The sequence below is a fragment of the Hypanus sabinus genome, unplaced genomic scaffold, assembly GCF_030144855.1.
Source record: "Hypanus sabinus isolate sHypSab1 unplaced genomic scaffold, sHypSab1.hap1 scaffold_419, whole genome shotgun sequence".
Lineage (NCBI taxonomy): Eukaryota > Metazoa > Chordata > Chondrichthyes > Myliobatiformes > Dasyatidae > Hypanus > Hypanus sabinus.
This window is the reverse complement of record NW_026781298.1, coordinates 181353-208411: the sequence shown is the minus strand read 5'-3', so window position 1 is coordinate 208411 and position 27059 is coordinate 181353. Positions and strand designations below refer to the sequence as shown.

Sequence of the window (27059 nt, the reverse complement as noted above, 5' to 3'; positions counted from 1 at the left end):
TTGGTGTCGGTAGAAAGCGGAAGGGGGAACCGGGAAATAGAAACGCCACTGAGAAGGGAACTGTGCGGAGACCGGAGGCCGATATAGTGACTGGATGAGAAACAGAATGGCGGAGTGGAAGTCCAGAGGAGGGCGAGGGTTTGCAGTAGGTAGAGAGAGAGGCGGTGAAAGAGAGGCTGCGGTTACGGAGAAAACGGATAGAGAGAATGTGAGAGACGGGTGGGCGGAGAAAGAGGCTGGGGAATGTAGAGAGACGGCGGAGAGAGTCTGAGAAGAGAAGGACGGGAGCGAGGGAGCGAGAGACGCAGCCGAGATGCTAAGAGAGGAGAAACGGGCGAGGGAGAGGGAAACTGAGAGAGACCGGGTAGTGCGGGTTAGAGGGAGAATTGTATGACAGAGCTAGTGTAGAGAGATGAGGCAGAGACTTGGGACGGAATGAATGTGGGGAGAATCTGGGAGAGAGACTGGATAAGTAGGGAGAGATCGAGGAGTCAGAGAAAGTCGAGAGGGAGAGAGGCCGGGGAAGTCAAGAGATCTCGGGTGAGGAGAGATACTTGGTAATTGGTGTGAGGAGGGAGATTGGAAGAGAACTCGGAAGGAGAGATTCCGAGACGGGGGTGCGTGATGGGTATGGTAGGAGTGACAGCGGGCAGGGAGAGAAACTCGTGGGAGGGAGAGACCGGGATTTGGGAGTCACTAGTGGGAGAGAGAGGCGGGTTCAGGTACTGGTGAACGGAGGGGTTGCGGAGACGGGTGAATACAAAGAGGCGGGAGATTATAAGAGCTGGGGAGCGAAATAGACACTGGGGGTTGAGAGAGAGAGACTGAGATAAGATAGAGTAGTGTGAGTCAGATAATACTGTCCATAAATGCACTGTGATTAGAGGATTTTCCTTCCTGTAGGGCATTCGGGGATTACAACGCTTCCATTCTAAAATCCCTCTGAAACAAGCAACACTTGCAATCTCACTGATTTCTTCCACCCCGCCTGCTTGACCCCAGTCCTTCCTGCACCGTATCCTCAATCTCCCGTTCCTCAACCGGTCTTCCCGATATTCGTCCTCCCTCCCCGTCTCTGCAACCGCAACGCACTGCTGCAGTTACAAAAGTGCAGAGGAGTATGTTGAAACTCTTATACTGAGTCATGTGAGTAACGGAACACTGTGGGCAATTTACAGGGTGGGAGCTAGGAACCGGACCCAGCCGAGACGAAATCTACGGACACTCGAAAGTCCGCCCGGGCCTAGTACACACAAGAGGTCCAATCGACAATGGAGGGTTCAGCTCTATTTTGCTTCAGGATTTAAGTTTTGTTAATTTCATTGAAGAACAGATTGCATATTTCTTTTCAACTAACTCAACGGAAGAAAGTTCCAGTGGGATATTATGGGATTCCTTTAAAGTATGTATTGGTTCCCAAATTATTTCATACTCTACTGGATTGAAAAAGGAAACGAATTAATAGTGCAAAACGTACATTGGTTGATAAGATTAAAAAAAGTTGATAAAATATATTCTATTGCTACCAATCTGGAGCTTTATAAAGAGAGAATTGAACTTCAGATGCAAAATAGTTTATTATTAACATCCCTGATATAAAAACAATTATTTAATACTAAGCGTTATTTTCAATACATGGTGATAAATCGGGTAAATTATTGACTAACCAATTGATAGCTGCTTTGCCGAAACGTCAGATTAGTAAAGTTTGTAGACGGGATGGTATCATGACGGTTGATCATAATGAAATTAATAAATCTTTTCAATAATTTTATACCAATTTATATCAATCAGAATTTTCTGATGATCCTACCATAATGCATGAATTTCCAAACAAGCTGAATATTCCGAAATTACCAGCTGATGAACTTTTAGCATCAGATGTATCCATTAATGAAGAGGAAATAAAGCAAGCAATTTTTTCGATGAACTCTGGTAAAGCACCTGGCCTGGATGGGTATACAGGTGAATTTTTAAAATCTTTTTCAGATTTACTTTCTGCATTGTTATATAGAATTTTTTAAAGATGCTGTAGCGGTGTGCTACACGCAGCGCTAAAATTACGACACGGAGTCGGTAACTGCAGTCGAAGGAAAAAACTTTATTCGAAAACTTCAGCCTCACTTTTAAGCCTCTGTCAACCGGCCCCCCATGGCGAAGAGGCTCCAAAGCTCTGTGCTCGCAAACCCCCGTAGGCTATCTAATTGTGAGTCGGTTCGAATGCGCTAGGAAATGAGCCGCCACATAACCCCCCCCCCCCCAGAACCGGCGATACACCCCCCAATGTCCACAGCCTGGGCCAGAACCTGCTTGGGAGGTCGGCCTCTGCGCCGAGGCGCCGGAAACTCGGTCGGTTGCGCCAGGTCCACATGGGCCGGCTTGAGGCGGTCCACCGTGAAAACCTCCTCCTTCCCCCCAACGTCCAGCACGAACGTGGACCCGTTGTTCCGGAGCACCGTAAACGGCCCCTCGTATGGCCGCTGCAGCGGTGGCCGATGCCCGCCCCTTCGTACAAACACAAACTTACAGTTCCGTAGGTCTTTGGGTACGCAGGTCGGGTGCCGCCCATGCTGTGAAGTGGGTATGGGGGCCAGGTTACCGAGCTTCTCGCGAAGTCTGCCCAGGACTGCAGCGGGTTCTTCCTCTTGCCCCCTCGGGGCTGGTAGGAACTCCCCGGGGACGGCCAGGGGCGCGCCGTATACCAACTCGGCCGACGAGGCGTGCAGGTCGTCCTTGGGCGCTGTGCGGATGCCGAGAAGGACCCAGGGAAGCTCGTCCGCCCAGTTGGCTCCTCGCAGGCGGGCCATGAGGGCCGACTTCAGGTGACGGTGGAAACGCTCCACTAGCCCGTTCGACTGTGGGTGGTAGGCAGTGGTGTGGTGCAGCTGAGTCCCCAAAAGGCTGGCCATAGCTGACCACAGCCTGGAGGTGAACTGGGCGCCTCTGTCGGAGGTAATGTGGGCTGGTACACCAAAGCGGGATATCCAGGTGGCGATCAGGGCTCGGGCGCAAGATTCGGAGGTGGTGTCGGTGAGCGGGACCGCCTCTGGCCATCTTGTGAACCGGTCCACGATAGTCAGGAGGTAACGCGCTCCGCGCGACACTGGCAGGGGGCCCACGATATCCACATGAATGTGGTCGAAACGCCGGTAGGCGGGATGGAACTGCTGCGGTGGGGCTTTGGTGTGCCGCTGAACCTTGGCTGTCTGGCAGTGCATGCACGTTCTGGCCCATTCACTGACCTGTTTGCGGAGTCCGTGCCAAACGAACCTGCTGGAAACCATCCGGACAGTTTTCCGGATGGAGGGATGCGCCAAGTTATGAATGGAGTCGAAAACACGTCGCCGCCAGGCTGCGGGGACGACCGGACGGGGCTGGTCGGTGGCGACGTCACAGAGTAGGGTCCTCTCACCTGGGCCCACGGGGAGGTCCTGGAGCTGCAAACCAGAGACTGCAGTCCTGTAACTCGGAATCTCCTCATCTACCTGCTGTGCCTCTGCCAGTGCCTCAAAGTCTACCCCTTGGGAAAGGGCATGAACGGTAGGGCGAGAGAGCGCATCCGCCACGACATTGTCCTTACCCGAGACGTGCCGGACATCCGTTGTGTATTCAGAGATGTAGGACAGGTGGCGTTGCTGGCGGGATGACCAGGGGTCGGATGCTTTCGTAAACGCAAAGGTAAGCGGTTTGTGGTCCGTGAACGCGGTGAAGGGCCGACCTTCTAGGAAGTACCTGAAATGCCGGATTGCCAGGTAGAGCGCCAACAGTTCCCGGTCAAAAGCACTGTACTTGAGCTCGGGTGGCCGCAGGTGTTTGCTGAAAAACGCCAGGGGTTGCCAGCGACCTGCGATGAGCTGCTCCAGCACCCCACCGACTGCCGTGTTTGATGCGTCCACTGTGAGGGCGGTAGGGGTGTCCATCCTGGGATGTACTAGCATTGCGGCGTCAGCCAAAGCTTCCTTCGTTTGAACGAAAGCGGCGGCGGACTCCTCGTCCCAGGTAATCTCCTTGCTCGGACCCGACATCAGGGCGAACAGGGGGCGCATGATCCGGGCAGCTGAAGGGAGGAAGCGGCGGTAGAAATTGACCATACCTACGAATTCCTGAAGGCCTTTGATCGTGGTGGGTCGGGGGAAGTGGCGGACCGCATCTACCTTAGCGGGCAGAGGGGTTGCCCCGTCTTTAGTAATCCTGTGGCCCAGGAAGTCAATGGTATCAAGTCCGAACTGGCATTTGGCAGGGTTGATTGTAAGACCGTACTCACTCAGTCGGGCGCAGAGTTGACGGAGGTGGGACAGATGCTCCTGACGACTGCCGCTGGCTATGAGGATGTCATCCAAATAGATGAACGCGAAGTCCAGGTCCCGTCCCACCGCGTCCATTAACCGCTGGAACGTCTGTGCGGCATTCTTCAGGCCGAACGGCATGCGGAGGAACTCGAAGAGGCCAAACGGGGTGATGAGAGCCGTTTTGGGGACGTCGTCAGGATGCATCGGGATTTGATGGTACCCTCGGACAAGGTCGACCTTGGAGAAGATCCGGGCGCCGTGCAGGTTTGCCGCAAAGTCCTGAATGTGCGGCACAGGGTAGCGGTCCGGTGTGGTAGCCTCGTTCAGCCTGCGGTAGTCGCTGCACGGTCTCCAGCCCCCCGTCGCTTTGGGCACCATGTGCAGGGGGGAAGCCCAGGGGCTGTCGGACCGCCGGATGATCCCCAATTCCTCCATTCTCTGGAACTCCTCCTTCGCCAGTCGGAGCTTGTCCGGGGGAAGCCGCCGAGCACGGGCATGGAGGGGTGGTCCCTGTGTCGGGATGTGGTGCTGTACGCCGTGCCTGGGCATGGCTGCTGTGAACTGCGGTGCCAGAACCGATGGGAACTCCGCCAGGACCCTGGTGAAGTCGTTGTCGGACAGCGTGATGGAGCCGAGGTGAGGGGCTGGCAACTGGGCCGCGCCCAGGGACAACGTCTGAAAGGTCTCGGCGTGTACCAGTCTCTTCCTGGGCAGGTCAACCAGCAGGCTGTGAGCTCGCAAAAAATCCGCACCCAGAAGCGGTTGGGCTACGGCGGCCAGTGTGAAGTCCCACGTGAACTGGCTGGGGCCGAACAGTAGCTGCACCTGACGGGTGCCATAGGTCCTTACTGTGCTGCCATTCACGGCCCTCAGGGGGGGACCCGGTGCCCTGCTGCGGGTGTCGTAACTCGTCGGAGGCAAAACGCTGATCTCAGCCCCAGTATCGACCAAAAACCGGCGTCCCGACCTTCTATCCCACACATACAGGAGGCTATCCCGATGGCCAGCCGCCGTAGCCATCAGCGGCGGCTGGCCCTGGCGTTTCCCGGGAACTTGCAGGGCGGGCGACAACGGCGGGCTTCTGCGCCCCACCGCTGGTGGTAGAAGCACCAGTGTTCATTGGGCCAGGGGTTGGCGGGCTCTGTGGCCGGGCCTGGACTGGTTTGCTGCTGGGAGCGTGGCTGGGAGATCTGTGCGATGGACGCCCCGCTCACCTTTTTGGCGTTCCACAGCAAGTCCGCCCGGGCTGCCACCTTCCGGGGGTCACTGAAATCCGCGTCGGACAGCAGCAGGCGTATGTCCTCGGGCAGCTGCTCCAGGAATGCCTGCTCAAACATGAGGCCTGTGTGTCCCTCGGCCAGAGACAACATCTCATTCATTAAAGCCGATGGAGGTCTGTCGCCCAAGCCATCCAGGTGCAGTAAACGGGCAGCCCGCTCGGGCCGTGAGAGTCCGAAAGTCCTGAGGAGCAGGGCTTTGAATTCCGTGTACTTGCCGTCTGCCGTGGGCGACTGTACGAACTCCGCGACCTGGGCAGCTGTGTCCTGGTCGAGGGAGCCCACCACGTAGTAGTAGCGGGTGTCTTCTGAGGTGATCCGGCGAACGTGGAATTGGGCTTCGGCTTGCTGGAACCATAGGTCCGGGCGCTGTGTCCAGAAACCCGGCAGTTTCAACGAAACCGCATGAACAGAGGCGGCGTCGGTCATTTCTGGTCCAAAAATCGTTTGGACCGTCGGGGTCACCAATTGTAGCGGTGTGCTACACGCAGCGCTAAAATTACGACACGGAGTCGGTAACTGCAGTCGAAGGAAAAAAACTTTATTCGAAAACTTCAGCCTCACTTTTAAGCCTCTGTCAACCGGCCCCCCATGGCGAAGAGGCTCCAAAGCTCTGTGCCCGCAAACCCCCGTAGGCTATCTAATTGTGAGTCGGTTCGAATACGCTAGGAAATGAGCCGCCACAATGCTTTATTTGCAGGTAAATTACCACAATCCTTTTATAAAACATCTATTTCTTTAATTCCTAAAAAATACAAAGGTCACACTAAATGGGCATCATGCAGACATATATATTTGTTGATTGTGCATTGTAAAATCTTTTACAAAATATTAGCAATTAGATGAGTGAACGTATGCCGCAAATTGTCTCCGAGGATCGGACGGGATTTATTAAAAATCGTTACTCACTTTTTAATGTTAGGAGTTTAATGAACGTTGTATACACTACTTCATCTAATATTCCAGAATGTGTTATTTCACGACGCCGAGAAGGTGTTTGAAAGGCTTGAATGGGAATATTTAATATACTTGAGAAATTTAATTTTAGCCTAAAATTTATATTTTGGATTCAATTGATATATCATATAGCTTTGGCGGCTGTATTTACCAATAATCAGAGATCCCTTTTTTTAAGGTTTTTTCGAGGTACTGGACAGGATTGTCCTTTAAGCCCTTTACTATTTGATATTGCCCGGGAGCGCTTGGCATTCGCTCTTCATGATTCACCCAATATATTTGGCATTATTTGTGGGAATGGGAAGCATAACGTATCACTATATGCAGATGATGGTTGATCATCGACATGCAGTGCATAACGGAAAAGTGACTGTCACTTCGCATAATCCATCAGAGTGGATTTCTTCGAATATCCCCTGGGGCCACTTGTGTGTGTCATGGTCTGATCCGTGAAATACGCATTCCGTTTCGCGGTCCGGAGTATGCTCCTTATTCCAGATTTCCTAGGTTTCCCCAGTTTCTGTTGAAGCACCGATTCTTGTTTGGGCTGGCTTCATAAATAGCTTCAGGATTCAGTTACTGGCTGCTGAATTGTTCCCGCCCTAACCCCCTGTCTGTATCACTTCACTTTTCTCCTGGAGCCTAGCCTGGCCTGGCTGAGACTTGCCTTGCCTTGCTTCGCCTCGCCTGGAGCCTTGTCTCGCCTTGCTTGTGTCTAGAGCCTCGCCCTGTTTGGAACAGTCTGTCTGAGTCCACGCCTTGGCTAGGTAGGTCCGGCCATTTTGCCGCTATCTAGCGTTAGGAACTGTTTCATTGTGTTCTGTGTTATCTGTGATGAGTCCCAGCACTACGTCCTGTACCCAAGGAGGGGTCCCGGCTATGTGTTCCATATTCCTGTCTCTCGCTCTGCGTTCCTGTCTCTCCCTCGACCAAGTCAAGGCTTTGGGTTCTTGTACAGTCCCAATCTCGTCCAAGGTCCTTGTCCTGCCCAAGCCACGGCTTTGAGTTCTCGTCTTGTCATGTGCCTCGCCCAGCCCAGGAATACCTTGCCCAGCCCGGTACTGGGGTTCCCTCGTCCCGTGCTGGGGTTCTCTTGTCCTGTCCAGGACTCTCACGTCCAGTCTTGTTGACTCTCCTCGTCCTGTAGCCACGTCTTGTCCTCACCTGGTTCTGGAATCCCAGCCCGAGTCAAGACCCAGGTTCTGGGTCATTGTCCAGTCACTGGCTCGGAGTCCAAGCCCAGGCTCCTAGTTCCCAGTTCAATGTCCTGGTTCCTCTATACTTGTCAAGACTTAGCCCAGGCCCAGATTCCTTGTTTCGTCCGCGGCCTGCTGATTTCCAGCGTCCTTTCTTCCTCTCTACCCTTGCTTCCTTCTCAAGCCTAGTCCTGTTCCTGGTACTTCGGTGTCTGTGCCTTGCATTTTCTCCACTCCCAACGCCCGCCGTATTACAGTGTGTTGACCCTTTCCTGGGTATGTTGTGTGGTAGCACCTGCAAGACGATATTCCTGTGAGAGGTCACTTTTAGTGATAATTCGTATGTGGATTCTGAGTGACTCGACGGGCATAATCTTTGGTGACTGTCATCTCTTTAACCAGCGTGAAGCCTGTGGAATTCTTTGTTAATCAACCTCTCTCTACATTCCACTCTGCACACGAAACAAAAACCTAGCCTCCCAAGATAAGTCTTCTAAAGATTTACATCAGTGTAACTCTGTCTCTCCGTACTAAGAAGAGTTGTGTCCGCCGTTTCTTTTTCGACGTTCAGAGTCAAGATAAATTCAGTCCGACGTCTCCTGCCTACCCGTTCTCCCTCCTGTTTGCCGTTCACGTCTGTATCCTAACCAAATCTCCGTGCCTGTGTCCTGCACCTGAGTTCGCGTCATTCGTTTTAACAAATACATCTTATTCCTTAACTTCAACACTAATCTTTCTAGTCCACTGCAAGTTATATCTACCATCGCCAAAAAACTTTTTTCCATAGTGAATACTGAGGCAAAATATTCATCAAGTACCTCTGCTATCTCCTCCGGTTCCCTGCACACTTTTCCACGCTCACCATTGATTAGTACTATTCTCTCACATTTTATCCTCTTGTTCTTTACATACTTATAGACAGCCTTGTGGTTTTCCTTAATACCGCTCGCAAAAGCCTTCACAGTGCTCCTCAGGCTCTCGTAATTTCGTTCCTAATCTCTATCCTGCTAGCATTAAAATCTTCTGGCTTATTATCATTACTTGTTTATTGAACCAGGTATGATTCAATTACGAAATGATAATTTCGCAAGCTCTTCATTCTGTATCTGACAGTCTCTGCTACAGTGTGAAATTGTGGGTTTCATTCTGTATCTGTCAGTCTCTGCTACAGTGTGAAATTGTGGGTTTCATTCTGTATCTGTCTGTCTCTGCTACAGTGTGAGAGGTTGGATTTTATTCTGTATCTGTCAGTCTCTGTTACAGTGTGAGAGTGTGGATTCCATTCTATATTGTCAGTCTCTGTTACAGTGTGAGAGTACGAGTTTCATTCTGTATCTGTCCGTCTCTGCTACAGTGTGAGAGTGTGGATGTCATTCCGTATCTGTCAGTCTCTGCTACATTGTGAGAACATGGGTTTCATTCTATATCTGTCAGTCTCTGCTACAGTGTGAGAGTGTGGGATTCATTCTGTATCTGTCAGTCTCTGTTACAGTGTGAGAGTACGAGTTTCATTCTGTATCTGTCCGTCTCTGCTACAGTGTGAGAGTGTGGATATCATTCCGTATCTGTCAGTCTCTGCTGCATTGTGAGAGTGTGGGTTTCATTCTGTATCTGTCAGTCTCAACTGCAGTGTGAGAGTGTGGGTTCATTCTGTATCTGTCAGTCTCAGCTGCAGTGTGAGCGTGTGGGGTTCATTCTGCGTCTGTCGTTCTCTGTTACAGCGTGAGAGTAATGGGTTTCATTTGTATTTGACGGTCTCCGATACATTGAGAGAATTTGCGTTTAATTCTGTATCTGACACTCTCCACTATTGTGTAAGTGTGGGTTTCATTCTGTATCTGTCTGCTCCAGCGTTACGGGTGTTGTCTCAGTCCCGTACCTGTGAATAGTGAATATCTGACTCAGTGTGATCCGGTGGTTTTTTTCTCCTCTTTCCCCCTGTTCCTCCAGTCCAGTAAATACTCTGAAAATAGACTATGTATTCATTGAGCTATTTTTAGAACAAGAGTCGCCTGCAGTCGTTTATGTTAAAATTGTGAGAGTGACAGTGCACTGAGGAATAATGACGGCTGTATTGAACAGCACGTTCAGCGTAATAGGGTCATATGGCAAACAGACCATTCGGCCCGGCGTAATTCTGCATGATATTCGTTACCAAACCACACAGCGCCTATTGAACAGCATCCATTGCTTGGCAACACAACATCTGAAATGTTGAATGCAGATAAACAAAATAAATGCATTAATTAAATAAATGTGGGTAATTATTTTCATAAATTGTTTGAAATAAATCACAGCAATGCAGCCTGTTCCATGTACTAGCATTATTTATATGCATGGGTTGATCATCAGCATGCAGTACATAACGGAAAAGTATCTGTAACTTCATATAATCCGTAAGAGTGGATTTTTTGGGATCTCCTGTGAGACGACTTGTGCGCTGACCCCGCCCTGAGTACGTTGTGTGGTAACCCCTCCAAGACGATATTACCTTGAGAGATTACTTTTGATGATAATTCGTATGTGGATTCGGAGCGACTCGACAGATATGATCTTCGGTGACTGTTATCTCGTTTAACCAGCGTGGAACCTGTGGAATTCGACGTGAATCTACCTCTCTCTACATTCCACTCTGAATTACAAAATCTTTCTCCAATCATCAGTTATTCTGTGCATTACTGAAAATTGCTAATTTGCCACTTGAATCTTAAGACTTTAATAACTATTCTTAAGCTTGATAGTTATACATGTATACACATAACACTGTTAAATTTTGTTTATCTCGTTAAGTTACTATATTAGTAGATACTAATAAATACAGTAGTTGAACATTGAAACCTGACTCAGTGCCCAGTCTATTGCTGCTGATTCGCTTCTAAACCATTACAATTCGTAACAGTAACTACGTTGTTCAGTGCAGCACCGAGGGAGTTTGGGAGTAGTATTGCGAGGGAAGTTCAAGTTTGACATTTGGAATCATCCAAAGTTCCCCATTGCAGCAGGCGGCTGATTGATGAACTCTGAGAAGTTGCTGTCACTGCTACGTCACTGCACAGCCGGGAACGTCCCGCTCGTCAGGGACATGGCTGGCGGGAAAGCTTGTTCCGGTGTTGCAAGACATCGTGTCCTCTGTTACACCCGTCAGTGCAGAAGAACGAGACGAATGTAGGTGAATGGACAGAAGATGATGGACAGACTGACATCACAATGTGAACACATCACCTGGACATGTTGGGATCATGGAACAGTAGAGAACAGGAACAAGCCCTGTGACTCACCACTCCTGCGCTGAACAAGATACCGAATGAGACTAAACTCTGATGGCTGTACATGATCCATCTCCCTTCATTCACTGGATGCTCAAGTGCTTTGACTGAATATTTACCGTTATGAGAATCGAGAGGTTATATCCCAATAAAAGGCAAACCTTTGTCATCAGCTCCCTTGTTGAAGTAAATGTTTGAGAAGGCAAGTGAAAACACTGATTGATTAAAAAGGTGGGGATTTACTTAAATGCATCCCCAGAAAGGAGCAGGAAGGCTGGTGAGTTATTCATAACTGGAATCAACGTGGGTGGTGAAAAGGAATGCAGATGTAGAGGTAGGGATGAAAGCGAAATCAGCAAACTTTATACATATAGAGTTAGTCTAAACACAGCAAAAGGATCAGGAGTTAGTAAAGGTACAAAGAGGACTGAATGTTGAAGAGATTGGGAAATATCGAGAGGTACTGGCATGGAGTTGTGTTATACTTGATAGTGGTAAAATTGAGGGGCGGAACTGTGATAGAAACCAAATGATGTATTGGCATCATGACATTTGTGGGCATCGAGGATCAGATACAACTGTGGAAAAGTTGAATAATCTGAGTTGTTGACCAAGTCTGCGAGGAGATGTACATTATTGCAAGAATTGTTTGATTTGTGCCCAGTGAGAACCCAGATAAATCGGCTAGAAAAGCAATTTCAGGGTACGCGCTGTGTAAGGTCCATGTGATAACTTGCTGGCTAATTCTGTTGGGTCGTCACCTTTATCCTCTTGAGGACTGAAATATACCTTCGAGATAGTGGATGCGTGCACTAAGTGGAGCGAATCTTTCCCAACTAGATCATGAAAACCGTTCACGTTAAAGCCAGGATTTTGTTGGACAGAGTTTGTACCTGTTGGGGATTGGAAAGCACTCTAGAAACAGTCATGGTCCCCGCTACACCCATATGTGAAACTATTTGGAAAACACAAGTTGGTATCCCTCATCGACCACAATAGAGTGTGATTGCTGAACAGATGAACAGAACTTTAAAGATAATCTTATCTAAAATGAAATGGTTAGGATCCCTCTTCAGGCTAGATTTATCACAGACCGTGTAAGATGGAATAGGGAAGGACAAATGCAAGCAGCAATTAATTGACTCTATTAAGAAGGCTTATTATGATGCCGCTCATAATATGTGACGGAAGGAACAGCAAAGCAAAGCTTATTTCGAGGGGCGAACAAACAGCGAGAGTCGGAAATAAGACAGAAGGTTAGGGACTCACTACATCTGCCAAGCCCCTTTACAGCTTCACGATTTGCATGGCCGTATGATATCGCTGACAAAGCAATCCCATCAGTATATTGAATCCAGACCGCTCCAAACAAGTTGAGTTGGTATGTTAACCAACACAAAACCCTTGGAGATAGTCAATGTCCTCTAGTAACTGACTTCCAGAAAACATATTGTCAATGGGTTGCCCTGGACCGAGATGAGATGATCCTCTTAGAGTTATGTCTCAGATAATTGACTGCGATGTGGATGGAGGAGCAGGGTAACCGGAGGATTGCCCCCGGAGGATGGGGATAATTCACATCTTTGCACGCGCTCAAGCCAGGCGGAGACAATGGAAGAGAGAAACAGAGGGGAGAACGTGTTTGTTACATGGTCTTCTGCAAATAAACTGGGGGATAATTGATCTGGTATGAATGGATTTTAACAATGCGTTAAGGTTAGCCGTGATAGGACCATTCATAACGTCAGAAGGTTTGGTATCCAGGGTTAGTTGGCTGGTGGGTTCAGTATTGACGCCAACCGAAGGCAAAAGATTGCTGTGGATTGAAAACTTTCTCCCTGGATGTCAGTGACCAGTGGAATCCTGCAGAGATCTGTTCTGAAAATTCCGGATTGCTGTTCTTTTATGAATGATTTGTATGAGGAGGTGGAAGGGTGGTTTATTGCATTTTCAGAGATTTGAAGGTTGGTGCAATTACGGAGAGCAGAGAAGTGTGTCAAAGATTACCAACAGGACAGTGACAGAACGCAGAGCAGCGCTGAGCTGTGACAGACAGAGTTCAAACCGGAAATGTACGAAGTGATTCACTTTGGAAGGATGGATTTGAATGCAGAGGTGATACTTTCTTGAGTCAACAGAGGGTCGCACATTAGTACCACAAAGGAAACAAGAGTGGTGAGACTCTCCAATAAGCCGAAGCCCTTTCATCGGTACGAGAACCACAATCGGCACGGTGCGGTGCACTGCAGGAGCAGAAGGAAATGTGATTGACAGGTGAGCTTGACCACATCCGGTGTTCGACACAGACTTATAGTGACGCTCGAAAGGCAATATATCTGAAAGTAAATCAGGAGAAAAATAACCCAACTTCGTGGCAAATAATACAACAGACTGAGAACCTGCGGATTGTGCATAGATTTTACTTAAAATATTTGTTCAAACTGAGAATGGATGCAGAAATAGTGGTAGAATTGTTGCAGCTTTGAGAGCACCTTTCGAGTTAAACAGACTGCATCTCACGTCACGGGTGTGGGGTGGCAGGTCATTCACGGGCAGAGGTCAGGTTCCTGCCAAACGGCCCGTGTCTGCTCTGGAAAACATTGTTCTTCAAACTGTCCACAGCCCTCGCTAATTTCCCGATAACACGTTCCCTTTTTGATCACAGGCCTCTGGAATACCGTTGTGGAACTTCTAAATTGTTTGTGGAGGAATATAAGTGCAGTGTTATTCTAATACATGCCAGCTGTCATTGTTTATTCCATCACTCACACCGCCCAGAATGACTGTAACGAACGAAAGAAAAGAACTGCCGAATATTCCCCTTTAATAAAGAAGTGTTCTCCATTTCACCCGCCAGAACATACTCCTTCCCTCAATTTCAGAAGCGAATGTGCTCCGTCAAGAGTTACAAAATAAATCGACTCTAGCATGAATTCCTGTTTTAAACCAACAATGATATAAAAATATGCTATTTAAATAGCTGAATTCAGGTTTCATGGAAAATCCACATCATGTTTTGTTTTACAGTAAAAAGATTGCAATATCCCTTGAGGAAATTCATTACACAGGAACAGCCAGTAAAAAGTGTTTAACGTAAGTGTTTCTGCAGTTGGTTGTCAATAATGTCCCTGGCGTGAATCCCACGCTAATTGTCTCAGTGGAATTGTTCTCACCTCAATAAAAGTCTGTTAAACCGATCACCAGTCAATCTGAGCAGCTGAAACGTTCCGCAAAACTGAATGCAGCTTCTGACGGAATATGGGATATTCGACGATTTACTACATCGCGGGCATTTTCTATCCCACACTTGTAGCGGTTGGTGTCCCCGGTAAGATGCCGGAGTTGGTCACTTTATGTATGGTGCCGTCGTTACTCTGCTGCGGTATCCGCAATGTTACTGAGCACAGATGCTTCCATCGGCTGAAACGTGTTTCCGGAATGGGGATTTCAGGCATCAAATGGTTTTACTTCCATTTTCCATACTTCGATCGCAGTGTTTTCTTCTTCTTTTGTGAATTATTTTAGTATCGATATTGACGTTGTTTCATATTTTCACCTCGCTAGGCTTTCTGAAGTGATGCTGGTCTCTGTTTTTCTAGGTCCGAGTTTGTATCAGTGCAGAATCTTCGACCTTATAACAACTTGGCAGCTTATTTAAATGACGGTCCAGTCTATTTTCGACACGTAGGTCTGTTCTTACATAAGTCAATAAATGATAAATTGTGTTTTATATCATTTGATTCCACTTTGTCACCGCTAGAAGCAATCCCATTAGCTATTTCATCTCTAATAATGGAAATGGGGTTGTTTACAGGAGCGATCGACTGCTCACTGTGCATCGCTCTAATTTGTCGGAAGATCGCAAATCCACTGCCATTCCAGTTCGTCATTGTCCTCCAGCCGGAGTGTAGAGACTGAGCCCGCAACACTCTGAATTCCTGCTTTCCACTTCCAAACAGACCATATCCCATATAGCATCGGAAGAATGGGATGTGGATTCGGGGGCATCTCATCTGTTGCAGCTGAACCATAAACTGCATAGCATCTTTAGAGTTGATGCTGACTATATTTCTATTTCTTGCAGTTAATTTAACGGCGATTGTGATCCTCTCTCGGGGAAAATGCGGACTCTCCAAATGCATCACCCGTTACCTGGTTGGAATGGCAACAGCGGATCTGATGGTGGTTATCGTTGTTGCTTTAGTGGAACAGACCAACAATATCTACATTTATTCCAGATCCCTGCTCATCACTCCTGTATGCGCTCTGACACTTGTATTTGAATATGTGACGCGGGACTGTTCTGTTTGGTACACCGTCAGTTTTACCTTCGATCGCTTCATCGCAATATGTTGCCGAAAGTTGCGGGAGCGATACTGCACCGAGAGAACAGCAACGGTGGTTATGGTGACCGTGGTTATAGTGAGCTGCGGGAGATGCGTCCCGTTTTACTTTGCCCTTGAACCTTACGTCATCATTGACAACACGCCGTGGCGCTGCATCCGCACACATGAATACGCTACTTCACCCGCGTGGAGAGGATACGAATTACTGGACAGTATCTTAACACCATTGCTACCAATCGGATTAATCCTGGTGTTTAACGGGTTAACCGTAAGACATATCGTTGTGGCAAATAGAGTCCGCAGAAAGCTTCGGCACAGCAGCGACAATCAGAAAGATGCCGAGGTGGAAAAACGCAGAAAATCGATGATTTTGTTGTTTTCTATATCAGCTAATTTCATATTATTTTGGATGCCCAGTGTAGCGCATTCCCTGAAATGGCAAGTGCAAAATTATTTTTATCAGGACAGGTATTTGAGTTCTCCGGTATACATCCTACAGCAATTTGGGTTCATGTTGCAAATTCTCAGCGTGTGCACCAATACTTGCTTCTACACACTGACACAGAGGAAATTCAGAGAAGAGCTGAAGAATGGAATGAAGCATGTGTTTACATTGAATGGCCATCTGTGTAGATAACGCCCATGTCCAATTACAATTCAGCGGAGTTTTCAAATAAAGCCGTTTTAAAATGAACAGCTTTGGCAAATATGTCATAAATTCAAACAATCATATCCCTGTTCATCCGAAAAATGTAGAATTGGCGGAAGATTGCTGACTTCATACAGTTCAGGTAGGTAGCAATACAATCGCTCAATGCTGCAGGCGTGATTGTTACATTGTTTGAAATATGTTCCATACTATCACAGACACCCGACTGTCACAAGGGCAGGGATAGCTTCAGGACTTTTCGGGTTTTTGATGTTTCGAAATGGACAGGGTCGGGTAACAGAGGGTAAAGGGAGTGCGATGGGAAACCAGGGATAGTATCGCAGCTGCAGAAAGGGGGGACAACGTGGAGTGTTCGTTTGTTAATAGACTGGGAGACGAACACAGAAACATGAAGGGCACCTAAGCAGCATTTGCAGACGCCCACCAGATTAACCGAAAAAAACTGCAATGGGTCCAGTGAGGATCGAAGTGGAAGCGGATCCTGGACATGTGCCATGTTATTGGTACAGACAATAGAAGTTTGCCTAATATTTTTGGCACCTCCCCAGGGTTGAAGGTTTAGGTATAGCATACTTTCTCAGTTGTGTCCAGGAAAGATTCATGTCACTATAAGAAGACACGTGGACTGGCGAACAGTCCATAGCGGATCTAATATTAGAAACGGAAACGGATCAGGTGAGAGATCTCTCCGCGGGTCAGCGTTCCAGAATGATATGGCAGAACTCCCTGACGTTTACCTTCCAGAGGGATAGGACCAGGGAGCATGGAATGTGTTTAATTGGGGGTCTGCTATGTATGGTGCTACCTGGCAGAAGCTTGGAAACGTACTTTGGGTCATGATGCACTCAGGGAAATGCGCATCAGGCGTGTGGGCATTGTTTAGGGAGCACTGGCATGGAGTTCCGTAAGGGCTTATTTCTTTGACGCAGGGAAAGGATGATAGCGTGAAGTAGCCCTAGTTGACAAGAACTATGGAACAGATGGCCAAGAGGAAGAAATAAAAATATTTAAGGTTTAGGAAGAAAGGATCGGGTAGGGTTCTGGCGAGTCATAATGCAGACAGAAAAGAATTTTTCAATGGACTTAGAAGAGGTAGACGGGGACTTGAGGATACTTTGGTGAGTTGCTCGAAGGTAAGTGAAGGACCAGCCTTCCAAAATGCCAATTCCAAATTTCCAATTCAAGTACACACCATTTTATCCTCATGTCAATTTAGCCGGGAATCGTGACTTTATCGTATCAGGTGTAGATACGCTCAAAAGTCGATCCCTTTAACTCTGAATCCACATGGCCGCTGTGGAATCCGTGTCCCGCTCTGAAATCGATAATAAATGAAACGTACATAGCTAAACAAACTAAAAACGCACCAAGAGCAAAGCAAACATCCGGTCTCACACGTGTCTCCTTTCAAAACCATCACAGGCAATTGGAAAATGCAGAATGAACAGCTTCCTGAGTGAAAGTCCTGAGCACGTATTTTAAAGAACGTAGGAGTGTGAGATGTGGGGAGCTGAGGCTCACATATACTAACAGTCCATAGAAATTCGGAAAGATATGCAGCCTCCGAAATTCGCATCAGTTCCTGGAAAACACTTCTCGCAAGGAACTACACATTTTCTACTACGTGTATGGTGAAAAACGATATTAATTCAATCGCGCACTCAACACAAACTAAAGAAACACATGACTCCCATAATGTCATTCATGACCGTAATCTTTCTCTGTCTATATTCCAATTGGACTCACTTATGTCCACACCCCGTGCAATATTCTAAATCCGCAATGCACTCATATTTTAAAATATCGCAGAAAATGGCATGCTCTTCTTTGCTCAACAGTTAACACACATCTGCAATTGCAATCATACAACATTTAAAGAAGCCTTTCGACTCCAAAACAAAGAGACCCAAAAATTAATGTATCTTCCACGAGTACATATTCAACTGAATTAATACGCGACGTCTCCACAACTCCAAGTCCCCAACGTCTGTCAGGATCTCTTACGTCCAATTTCTGACCAAGGATAGGATTCGGATGAAATGAACCTTTGTTGAATAGTATCGGGGCGAATGATCCCCATTACCACCGCGGAAGCAACAGATTTGTTCACTGTACTGGGAACATCCACCTCCAGCCCGGAAATACTGTCTTTACCTCTGGAGGAGGTAGGGTACTGAAGGAGTGTGATACTCCCTTTATCATCTCACATCTGCGCTCCCATCTTCTCATACTTTAACCATCCATTTCAGTCAGTCTCCGTGCTTCAGTGTGTCCAAAGACGGAGGGAACGAACAGTATCAACGACTTTCTAGATTGGTCGGTGCTGTGAGACACTGAAGTTCTATTCCAGACATACAGTCAGACAGCCATAGGGAACCACTGCACAGAAACAGGGTCTCCAGCCCGTCAGGCCCGTGAGGAATTATTTTAACTACCTACTCCCAACGACCCTCACTGTCTACACTCTGATCACTCCTTGGGTGAAGAAGTTTTCCCTCATGTTTCCCTTAAATATTTCACATTTCACCCTTCACCCATGATCTCCAGCTGTATTCTCGACCAACATCAATGAAGAAAGCCTGTTTGCATTTACACTCCTATATGCCTCATAATGTTGTATATCGCTATCAAATCTGCCCTCAGTCTTCTGGTTCCCCGGGACTAATGCAAAAATATGTAATTTTTTCCTTTAAATTCAAAACATTCAGCCCCGGTAATAGCAGTGTTACCAGTGTGCGAAAAGTTGTTTTTTTCCCGACCCTGTCTAACTGTGCCGTTGAATTATCGACCTGCATTCCCAGATTCGTCAGTCCGATCGCACTCTTCAGTGCCCTATTTCACATTGTGTCAGACCAACCCTGGCCTGAGCTCCCAAAGGGCAACATCTTACATCTGTCTACGTTAAATCCGATCGACCATTTTTAGCCCATTTTTCCAGCTGGTCCGGATCCCGTTTCAGAAAAATAAAAGGGTATTAAAGTGGAGCTGGTTAAATTACGAGACCATCGTGCAGTAACTAGGGGGGGGGGGTTAATTGAAAACACCCGACGGTAGCTTGCACTAAAACGTACACATCTGGGAAACAAATTGCCTTCTTATTGGATGCACCTGATGTGGTGAAATGGTTTCGTTACTGAACACATGTACCTCGACAGTGATTTTTCAACTTCTGTGTGATGCCCCTCTTGCTCCTCTGCTTCAAGGAGAGAATGACACATTCTCCTCTAATATCACTTTTTTATTATTTAATATCAAGATAATGGATATGACATAATAGTATTGCTACACAATTGTTAGAATTACACTGTTAATGCATAACATTAATAGTTATAAATTCAGTTAATACGAAGGTAATAGACTTCCAAAAAATGTTCGAGTAAAATGTAGAATATATATATATAATTAACATTTCCAAAAAGAAAATAAAAAACAAAATATATACCCTTCCCAAAAAAAAACTAATCTAAACAATACTAACCAAAAAAAAAAAACTAAGAACAGAAGAGCACATGAGCTGTTTACAACATCAAAAAAAGGACCATTAGTGTCATCAACTCCGTACCTCCTTTCATATATTAACACAAGAATAGGTTTGGAAAGAGGTCGAGTCACATCATATGGAAGTTTTGCATAAAAGGCCTCCAAGTCTTTTTAAATTTAATAGATGGATCATATATAACACTTCTAATTTTTTCTATGTTTAAGCATAGCATAGTTTGAGAGAAACAATGAAATATGGTGGGAGGATTAATCTCTTTCCAATTCAGCAAAATAGATATTTTAGCCATTAATGTAAGAAATACATTCATCCAACGCGTTGAAGAGTTTAGGCAGTGTGGTTCTATCACTGGTAAACCAAAAATTGCAGTAATACGATGAGGTTGTAAATCAATGTTCAAGACAGTTGAAATAATGTCAAAGATATCTTTACAATTTTTTTTCAAAGCAGAACATGACCAAATCATATGAGCTAAAGAAGCGGTCTCAGAAAGACATCTATCACACACTGGACTTATGTGAGAGTAATAACGAGCTCATTTAGCCTTGGACCTCTGGGCCCGATGCACTAATTTGAACTGTATCAACGAAAGGTTAGCACACATAGAGGATGAGTGAACTAATTGAAGAACTTTGTTTCCTATTTTTCGATAGGTGAAGTAAATTTAAGTTCCCTTTCCTAATCATTTTTTAAAAATTTTATTAAATGCATCTAAGCGAGTTTTCGTAATTATATTGTAGATAGTTGCTATTGCACGTTTCTGAAAATGATTTAATACTATTTTTTTCCAAACTATCTATAGAGCATAGATTCGGAAATGTAGGAAGGACGGTATTTAAAAAGTTTCTAACCTGTAAATATATTTTAAAAAATGGGATCAAGGTAAATTATATTTGTAAGATAATTGTTCAAATGACATGAAAAAATTATCCAAAAATAAATCACAAAATCGTGATATACTTTTAGTTTTCCAAGTCAAATAACAATGCCTCATTCCAATCACTGAGTCCGCTCCCACTACTGAGTGTCGTTACCGTTCGCCGAACATACACGCGTGTAGGGCAGCTGGGACACTTGCTTTACACCTTTTAATCCACCAGAAATGAGTTGTCTGCAAAGTTTGTTTCCAACTTATCTGCCCTGAGACCTAGCTGCGGGGATACAGTAATTAACTCATTATTTTTGTTCTTCCCCCAGTGAATTTAGTGGTGATTGTCACCCTGTCCCGGGGGAAGTGCGGCCTCTCCACTTGCACCACTCGCTACCTCGTGGCCATGGCAACGGCGGATCTACAAACTATCATTTTTGATGCCTTATCGTGGCTGGTCAGTTATTACTACCGCCCCGGGACTTTCCTGGACATCAACCAGGTGTGCAGCGCGATCGCTGCACTGGGATTGGCAGACACTGACTGTTCTGTCTGGTTCACCGTCACTTTTACATTTGATCGGTTTGTCGCCATCTGTTGTCAGAAGCGGAAAGCAAAGTATTGCACCGGGAAAACTGCGGTTGTGGTTCTGACAACAATTAGCGTTCTGTTTTCTTTTAAATATGTGCCCTACATCTTTATATTTCATCCTGCGAAAGTGATTGACAATATACCCTGGGATTGTCGTACAAAGCCGGGCTACTAAACGGATCCCGGCTGGGTGGGATATAGCGGGCTTTCTACCATTCTAACGCCATTACTCCCGTTGGTGTTAATACTACTGTTCAACGCTCTGACAGTCAGACATATTTTGGTGACGAGTCGCGTCCGTAAGGGGTTGAGGTGTCAGAGAATGGCGGAGAACCGCAGTGACCCGGAGATGGAGAGCAGGAGGAGGTCTGTGATCTTACTTCTCTCCATCTCCGGAAGCTTCATCATCCTGTGGTCGGTGTATGTTGCCGAATTCCTTTATTACACCATCGCCGGGTTCGGTCAAAATAATTACAACGATTCTGAATAAGTTGCTGCACAGACACGTTTATTTATGGAATAACTCAGTCTAAGTTCAGAGAGCAGTTCATCAGAGAAGCAAAATATCTGCTCACGTTAGTTATTCAACTGATTAATAAACAAAATATTTAAGTTCTTATCAGAGGCGGTCATTGCGTTTTCCATCGTGGCAATACAGAACTGGCGGCCATCGGAGAACGTGACAGCGGCGAGAATGAAACTGGTTCAGAGCCCGAGAGAGACGCGGCAGTGGATCCGACCCTTCGGCACCCGCAGGCCGCGACCTCCGCCTCCAACCAATTGTTAACCTCAACCTCTCAATTAGTTGTGTTGTTCCCATAACCCGGCCTTCGTCACGGCCACAGACCTTTCTATAAGGAATCCCGTTCTTCAGCGTAAATACTCATCTGTCAGGTGACCTATAACATCCTTCCTTCACGGTAACGGAGAGGAACCGGCGCACCTTGCGGAAATGTTGCCAACTCAAGGAAATCGGGCTAAATTCACGCAAAGCGCCCCGGAATCAGATCAGGTCTAGTCCATACTTGAATTGAGTAGGCAGCGCCGCGAAGAGATTCATCCAACATCCGCACTTCCTTCAACACGCCATCTACCTGTACAGAGACGCTAACTTCGACTGTGAGTGTATCTGTGCCCAGTGGGATGGCATCAACCTTGCGATGCTTACCTGCACTGGGAATGCCTCAGAAAAGGTCCAATTACCATTTACAGAAAATCTATTTCACACGGTAGCTTGAACGGCATTGTGAGGAAGGCGCCGTTCATTTTTATTTCCCTATGTGTCTGTTAGGAGGAACAAAGCATCTTATTGACGGAAACATTGTATAAGCCGCCGATGGGCACTTTATTAAGGTTTGGGGCTAAGACCCAATAGTCAATTTAGACAATCAAGTGGCATTAGATGCAGGGGCAGAATTAAGCCATTCGTTACATCAAGCTTTTCCGCGATGTTATTTTGTGTGGTCTGTTCTCAACCCCAGTCTACTTCATTCTCCCAGAAAGCGTTAGCATTCTTAACAGTCAAGACTACTTTAATTTATTTTCTTAGCTAAAAGGATAACTTGGCCTTCTCACCATCTTAAAGCCAGCTTTGCCTCTGCGTTCGTTACGACCGATTTAACCTGCAAGATGTCATTGGGGAATCCAGGGCAAGAAATCTTAAGTCCATATGTGTCTCTTACTTCTGAATTTTCTCCTAAATTAGAAACTTTTCTGCACATTAATCGCTCATTGCCACACTTGCAGAAACTGCATTCCTGATGTCACTTTAATACCCATACTGTCAACCTGACCCCTCTGTCGGCGACACTAATTGTCTCTGCAGGTAAATCCGGGACACCTGAATCCCATCTTTTAGCTGACTCTCCACTATTCAGAAGCTCTGTTCAGTAGTTTCCTGCCTTACCTCTGCCTCCCTTATATAACGTCAGTACATTAGCTGTCTTCCGGCCTTTCGATACATTACCTTTGATATGGAACCAAGATGGAGATGTCTGATGGCAAAAAGCTCAATTTGTGTTTCACCAGAACCTTCTTCCAGCTGACGTCAGAGACTCCTCTATGCCTTCTCCCATCAACTAGCCAAGATATCATGTGAGTTTCTTTTTAACATTGACTTTTTTTTGCCACTCTCCCATAAAAATGCGACAGGTGAAGCACCCGGGCAATAGTTATTGAATGAGCAGTCTTCCCCCATCTCAGCCACTGAAGCTTGTTATTCCTCTAGAGTTGTCATAGGCCTCTATGGTGACCTCCCTCACTTGTCCTCTTCTTGCAGTTTTTGAGGACGGCTTTCTCCAGACTGATTTACAGCTGTGCCATATTCTGTCATATTGTGCCATATCCTTGATCATTAACTTAACTGTTCCCCAAGTGATATTCTGTGACTCGGCAGGTAATTTTCTTCAATCCATCTCCTGACTTGTGCCTTTCAATAACCTTTCCGTGAAATTGATTCAGTGTCCTTTTGTCTTCATGGTGTACCTTTTGCCAGGATACCGGCTCACCAGCAGCTGGACCTCCTAAAAGCAAATGCAGTTTTACTAACATCGATTGAAACACCTCGACTGCACGCTTTGGTCTCTATTTAACTACTTATGTGACTCCTTGGCTGCACCATAAGTCCTGAAGACATAGGAGAAGAATTAGGCCATTAGGCCCATCGGGTCTGCTTCGCCAGTCCATCATGGCTGATCCTGGACCCCAATCTGCCCCAGACACCTGACCTCTCGCCATTTCTATTGATCACCTGACCGATCAGGTAAAAATCGACTCCCAGTTTAAACATGCTTACGGACTTGACCTCGTTCGCATTCTGTGGAAGAGAATTCCACAGATTTACTACTCTCTGGCTAAAAAAAAATCTCCACAGCAGTGATATTCAGGTGAGTCATATTAAAGGCGGTAAATCCGTAAGCAATCAATTATTTTGCTTTATACTTATAATTTAAAGAACGTTTGTCGATCACTTTGCAGAGATTTGCATTTACTTTGACACAAAGGAGCCTTTTTTTAATGTCGATCAGTGTCAAAGAAGCCAAATTAAATCAAACGATATTCACTATTGTCAAACGATAGAACATTAAAACTTCCACGGGGGTGAAAATTTTTTATCGGCACTGCAGCTAGACTGTCTGAGCCTGTTTCACGGTACGGTATTTGCCAATGTGGAGGGAGAGCGAGTGTGTAAATCTTCCTTTTCCAGTCCTTCCCTCTTCTCTTCCAGTCCTGATGAAGGGTCTCGGCCTGACCGCCGACTGCATGTTCCCAGCCGTAGCTGCTGCCTGACTTGCTGAGCTCCCCCAGCACATTGTGTGTATCGCACAAGATTTCCAGCATCGGCAGTATCTCTTGTGTCGTTGTAAACCTGTCGAGATCAAAGGATATTGGGAATGTGGATGGTGAAGTTCCACGGGAGGGGTGTAGGGCAGGGAACACCTGCAGCTCAAGACATCGAGCTCCTAGCAACTATTAAACTCATTCTAATTTTCATTTTTATTTTTTAACAATATTCCCGCTCTCGTCACCGCCACACCCCTGTCGGCAATTACAGAGCGGGTCAGGATCTGGGGACATTCAAGACCAAACCGGCGGTAATGCAACTCATTCGCTACTTTAGTCTTTTGCATCGGAATTAAATGAATATGCAAAAACAAAACAGTCTGCACGAATTTACTGGAAACGTTAAACTTACACTGCACATGAGATAGATCTATTATGGAGAAAGGTTTAACACTATAGAACGTGTACATTCGTTTCATAATTGTGTATGGAGGAAAACCCAATGACTACTTCCAGATTTCTTCCTGATCACTGTCGTGGTGTTTATCATTTTAGGTTTCTGGAGATTTACTGAAATACTACCGTGTCGGTCTCACGGTTTAATGCTGTTGTTTAATGACTTTAGTATGAAAACAGTTGCAGATATTAGCATTGGGACAATGTGCACCCTGTTCAAGTAACATAACTTTGCAATTTCCTCTTTCATATTTCTGCTGTTTTTTTTTCACTTACTGAATTCAGAACGTTCTGCATATTTGGAATGGATCTATTAAGTAAGTTTTTCTTGCTTATTTATCCTGTAACTTTGCATCCAGATTATTATTATGGATGAACATACACTAAATTGTGGAGGAACTCAGCAAGCCAGGTTGTATTTTAGTTAAAAAGAGTACATTCGATGTTTCGGGCCTAACCGCTTCGACAGGACCGGAGGAAAAAAAAGCCTAGCAGTAGATTTAAAAGGTGGGGGTGGGGATGGGAGAGAAAAAAACCGGGTGACAGGTGAAAGCTAGAGAAGGAGGGGTAACGTACAAAACTGGGAAATTGATTGCTGAAAGAGACAGATGGCCACGGAAGACAGGAAAATGGGGGAGCAGCACCAGAGAGAGGCGATAGGCGGGCAAGGAGATAAGGTGAGAGATGGAAAAGCGGATGGGGAAAAGTGAAGGGGGGCTGGAGTCATTGGCGACAGTGTAAAAAAATCGATGTTTATGTCATCAGGTCGAAGGCTACCCAAACGGAATATAAGGTTTCATTCCTTCAAGTCAGAGTGCCCTGATCACAACAGTGGGGGAAGCCATGGATGGACATACCGGAATGGGAATGGGAAGTGGAATTAAAATGGGTGGCCACAGGGAGATCCCTCTACCGACTCCCGCTAGAAGACTCATAGAAATATGAAAAACTCGCAGCACAATACAGGCCTTTCGGCCCACAAAGCTGTGCTGAACATTCCTTACCTTAGAAATACCTAGGCTTTACCCATACCCCTCAATTTTCTAGGCTCTATGTCACCATCCAAGAGTCTCTTAAAAAACTTTATCGTTTCTACCTCCATCACTGTCACCGGCAGCCCATTCCACGCACCCGCCACACTCTGCGTAAAAGCTTATTTCTGACATCTCTTCTGCACCTACTTTCAAGCTCCTTAAATCTCTGCCCGTAGGGAAAGTGGGAGGCGAGTGAGACAGCAGTAAGACATTTCGGGGACAACCAGTGGCGATCAGTGGGACACTGGCGAGAGGGAGGAGAGAGGGACAATGGAGGAAGGAAGTGACTGGGAGAGACGCCAGGGCTGGAGAGCGAATAGCGGGCGAGAGACAAGGAGGAGTAATTATGAACGAGCCTGGTAGGTGTAGGGGTGAAACTACGGTTTAGAGAGAGAGAGATGGCAGACCAAGAGTCTGGGGTAGAGACAGGGTGCCTGGGGACTGACAGAGAGAGACTGGGATGAGGGAGCATGGGGCATTGTGAGTCAGTGAAAAGGCTTATGTTCATTAAGGACAGAGGGCTTTCTGACCTGCAGGGCATTATGGGATTGCACTCCCACCATTGAGAAATCCCTGTGAAACACCCACACTTTTCCACCGGGTTGACCCCTCCCTCCCCGTCACCTTGAATCCACACATTCCAATACGTATCGCGATCTCCCTCCCCAATCCGTCTTCGCCAGCTTCACCCTCCCTTCCTGGCTCCACAATCTCAACCTCCGTGACTTCCTGTCTCTCCGACCTGACCCTCACTCTCTCTCTCTCTCTCCTACACTCCGCAGAGATAGCCCTACCTGCCCTGTGCGGTGCCTGTTGCCGTTCCCGGGCGGCTCGGCCCCTGAGTGATCCCTGCAGTCCTTGAACACAGCGGCCTTCTGTCCCGTCAGCTGGTTGGAGCCGCAGCTGGAGCTCAGTGCAGGCTGGAGGCGTGTCCGTGAGGCATCTTCCCCTCCCTGAGCGAGAAACTGGCGCTGGACGTAGTCGGCCTTACCTCGGAGCATCCGGCTCCCCACTCCTCTCTCTTTTACCTGCTCTTCGAAACGAAGACCCCGGGGTGCCTGGTCTCCTCCTGGGACTCAAAATGCCCCCAAGCTCCAGCCTAGCATTTTAGGCCTGCCGCAAAGGGAACGAACGTAGAGGGACCTTGCCGGGACTATGTACAGAGCAGCCTCTCATCCGTTCCGTGACCTGTTCCCGCGGGGTCGAGGGTAAGCATTCACCTCAACCAGAAGATTTTCTGTAGCTTTAAGAAGATCTCCAAGGCATGGTAGAAATGGACTTTAATATGGCTTGGTATCCAAGGAGAGTTGGCTGTGGATTCAGAACTG

General features: G+C 46.7%; 1 protein-coding gene across 1 annotated transcript in view; it reads right to left on the bottom strand.

Moving 5' to 3' along the window:
- LOC132388825 (NACHT, LRR and PYD domains-containing protein 3-like) overlaps nt 1–26732 on the bottom strand; it is a 172671-nt gene extending 145939 nt beyond the window's left edge. The window contains exon 1 of the mRNA XM_059961248.1: nt 26526–26732. Coding sequence (XP_059817231.1) covers nt 26526–26732 — 207 coding nt within the window. The remainder of the gene's footprint in view (nt 1–26525) is intronic.
- Between the last annotated feature and the right edge of the window lie 327 nt (nt 26733–27059).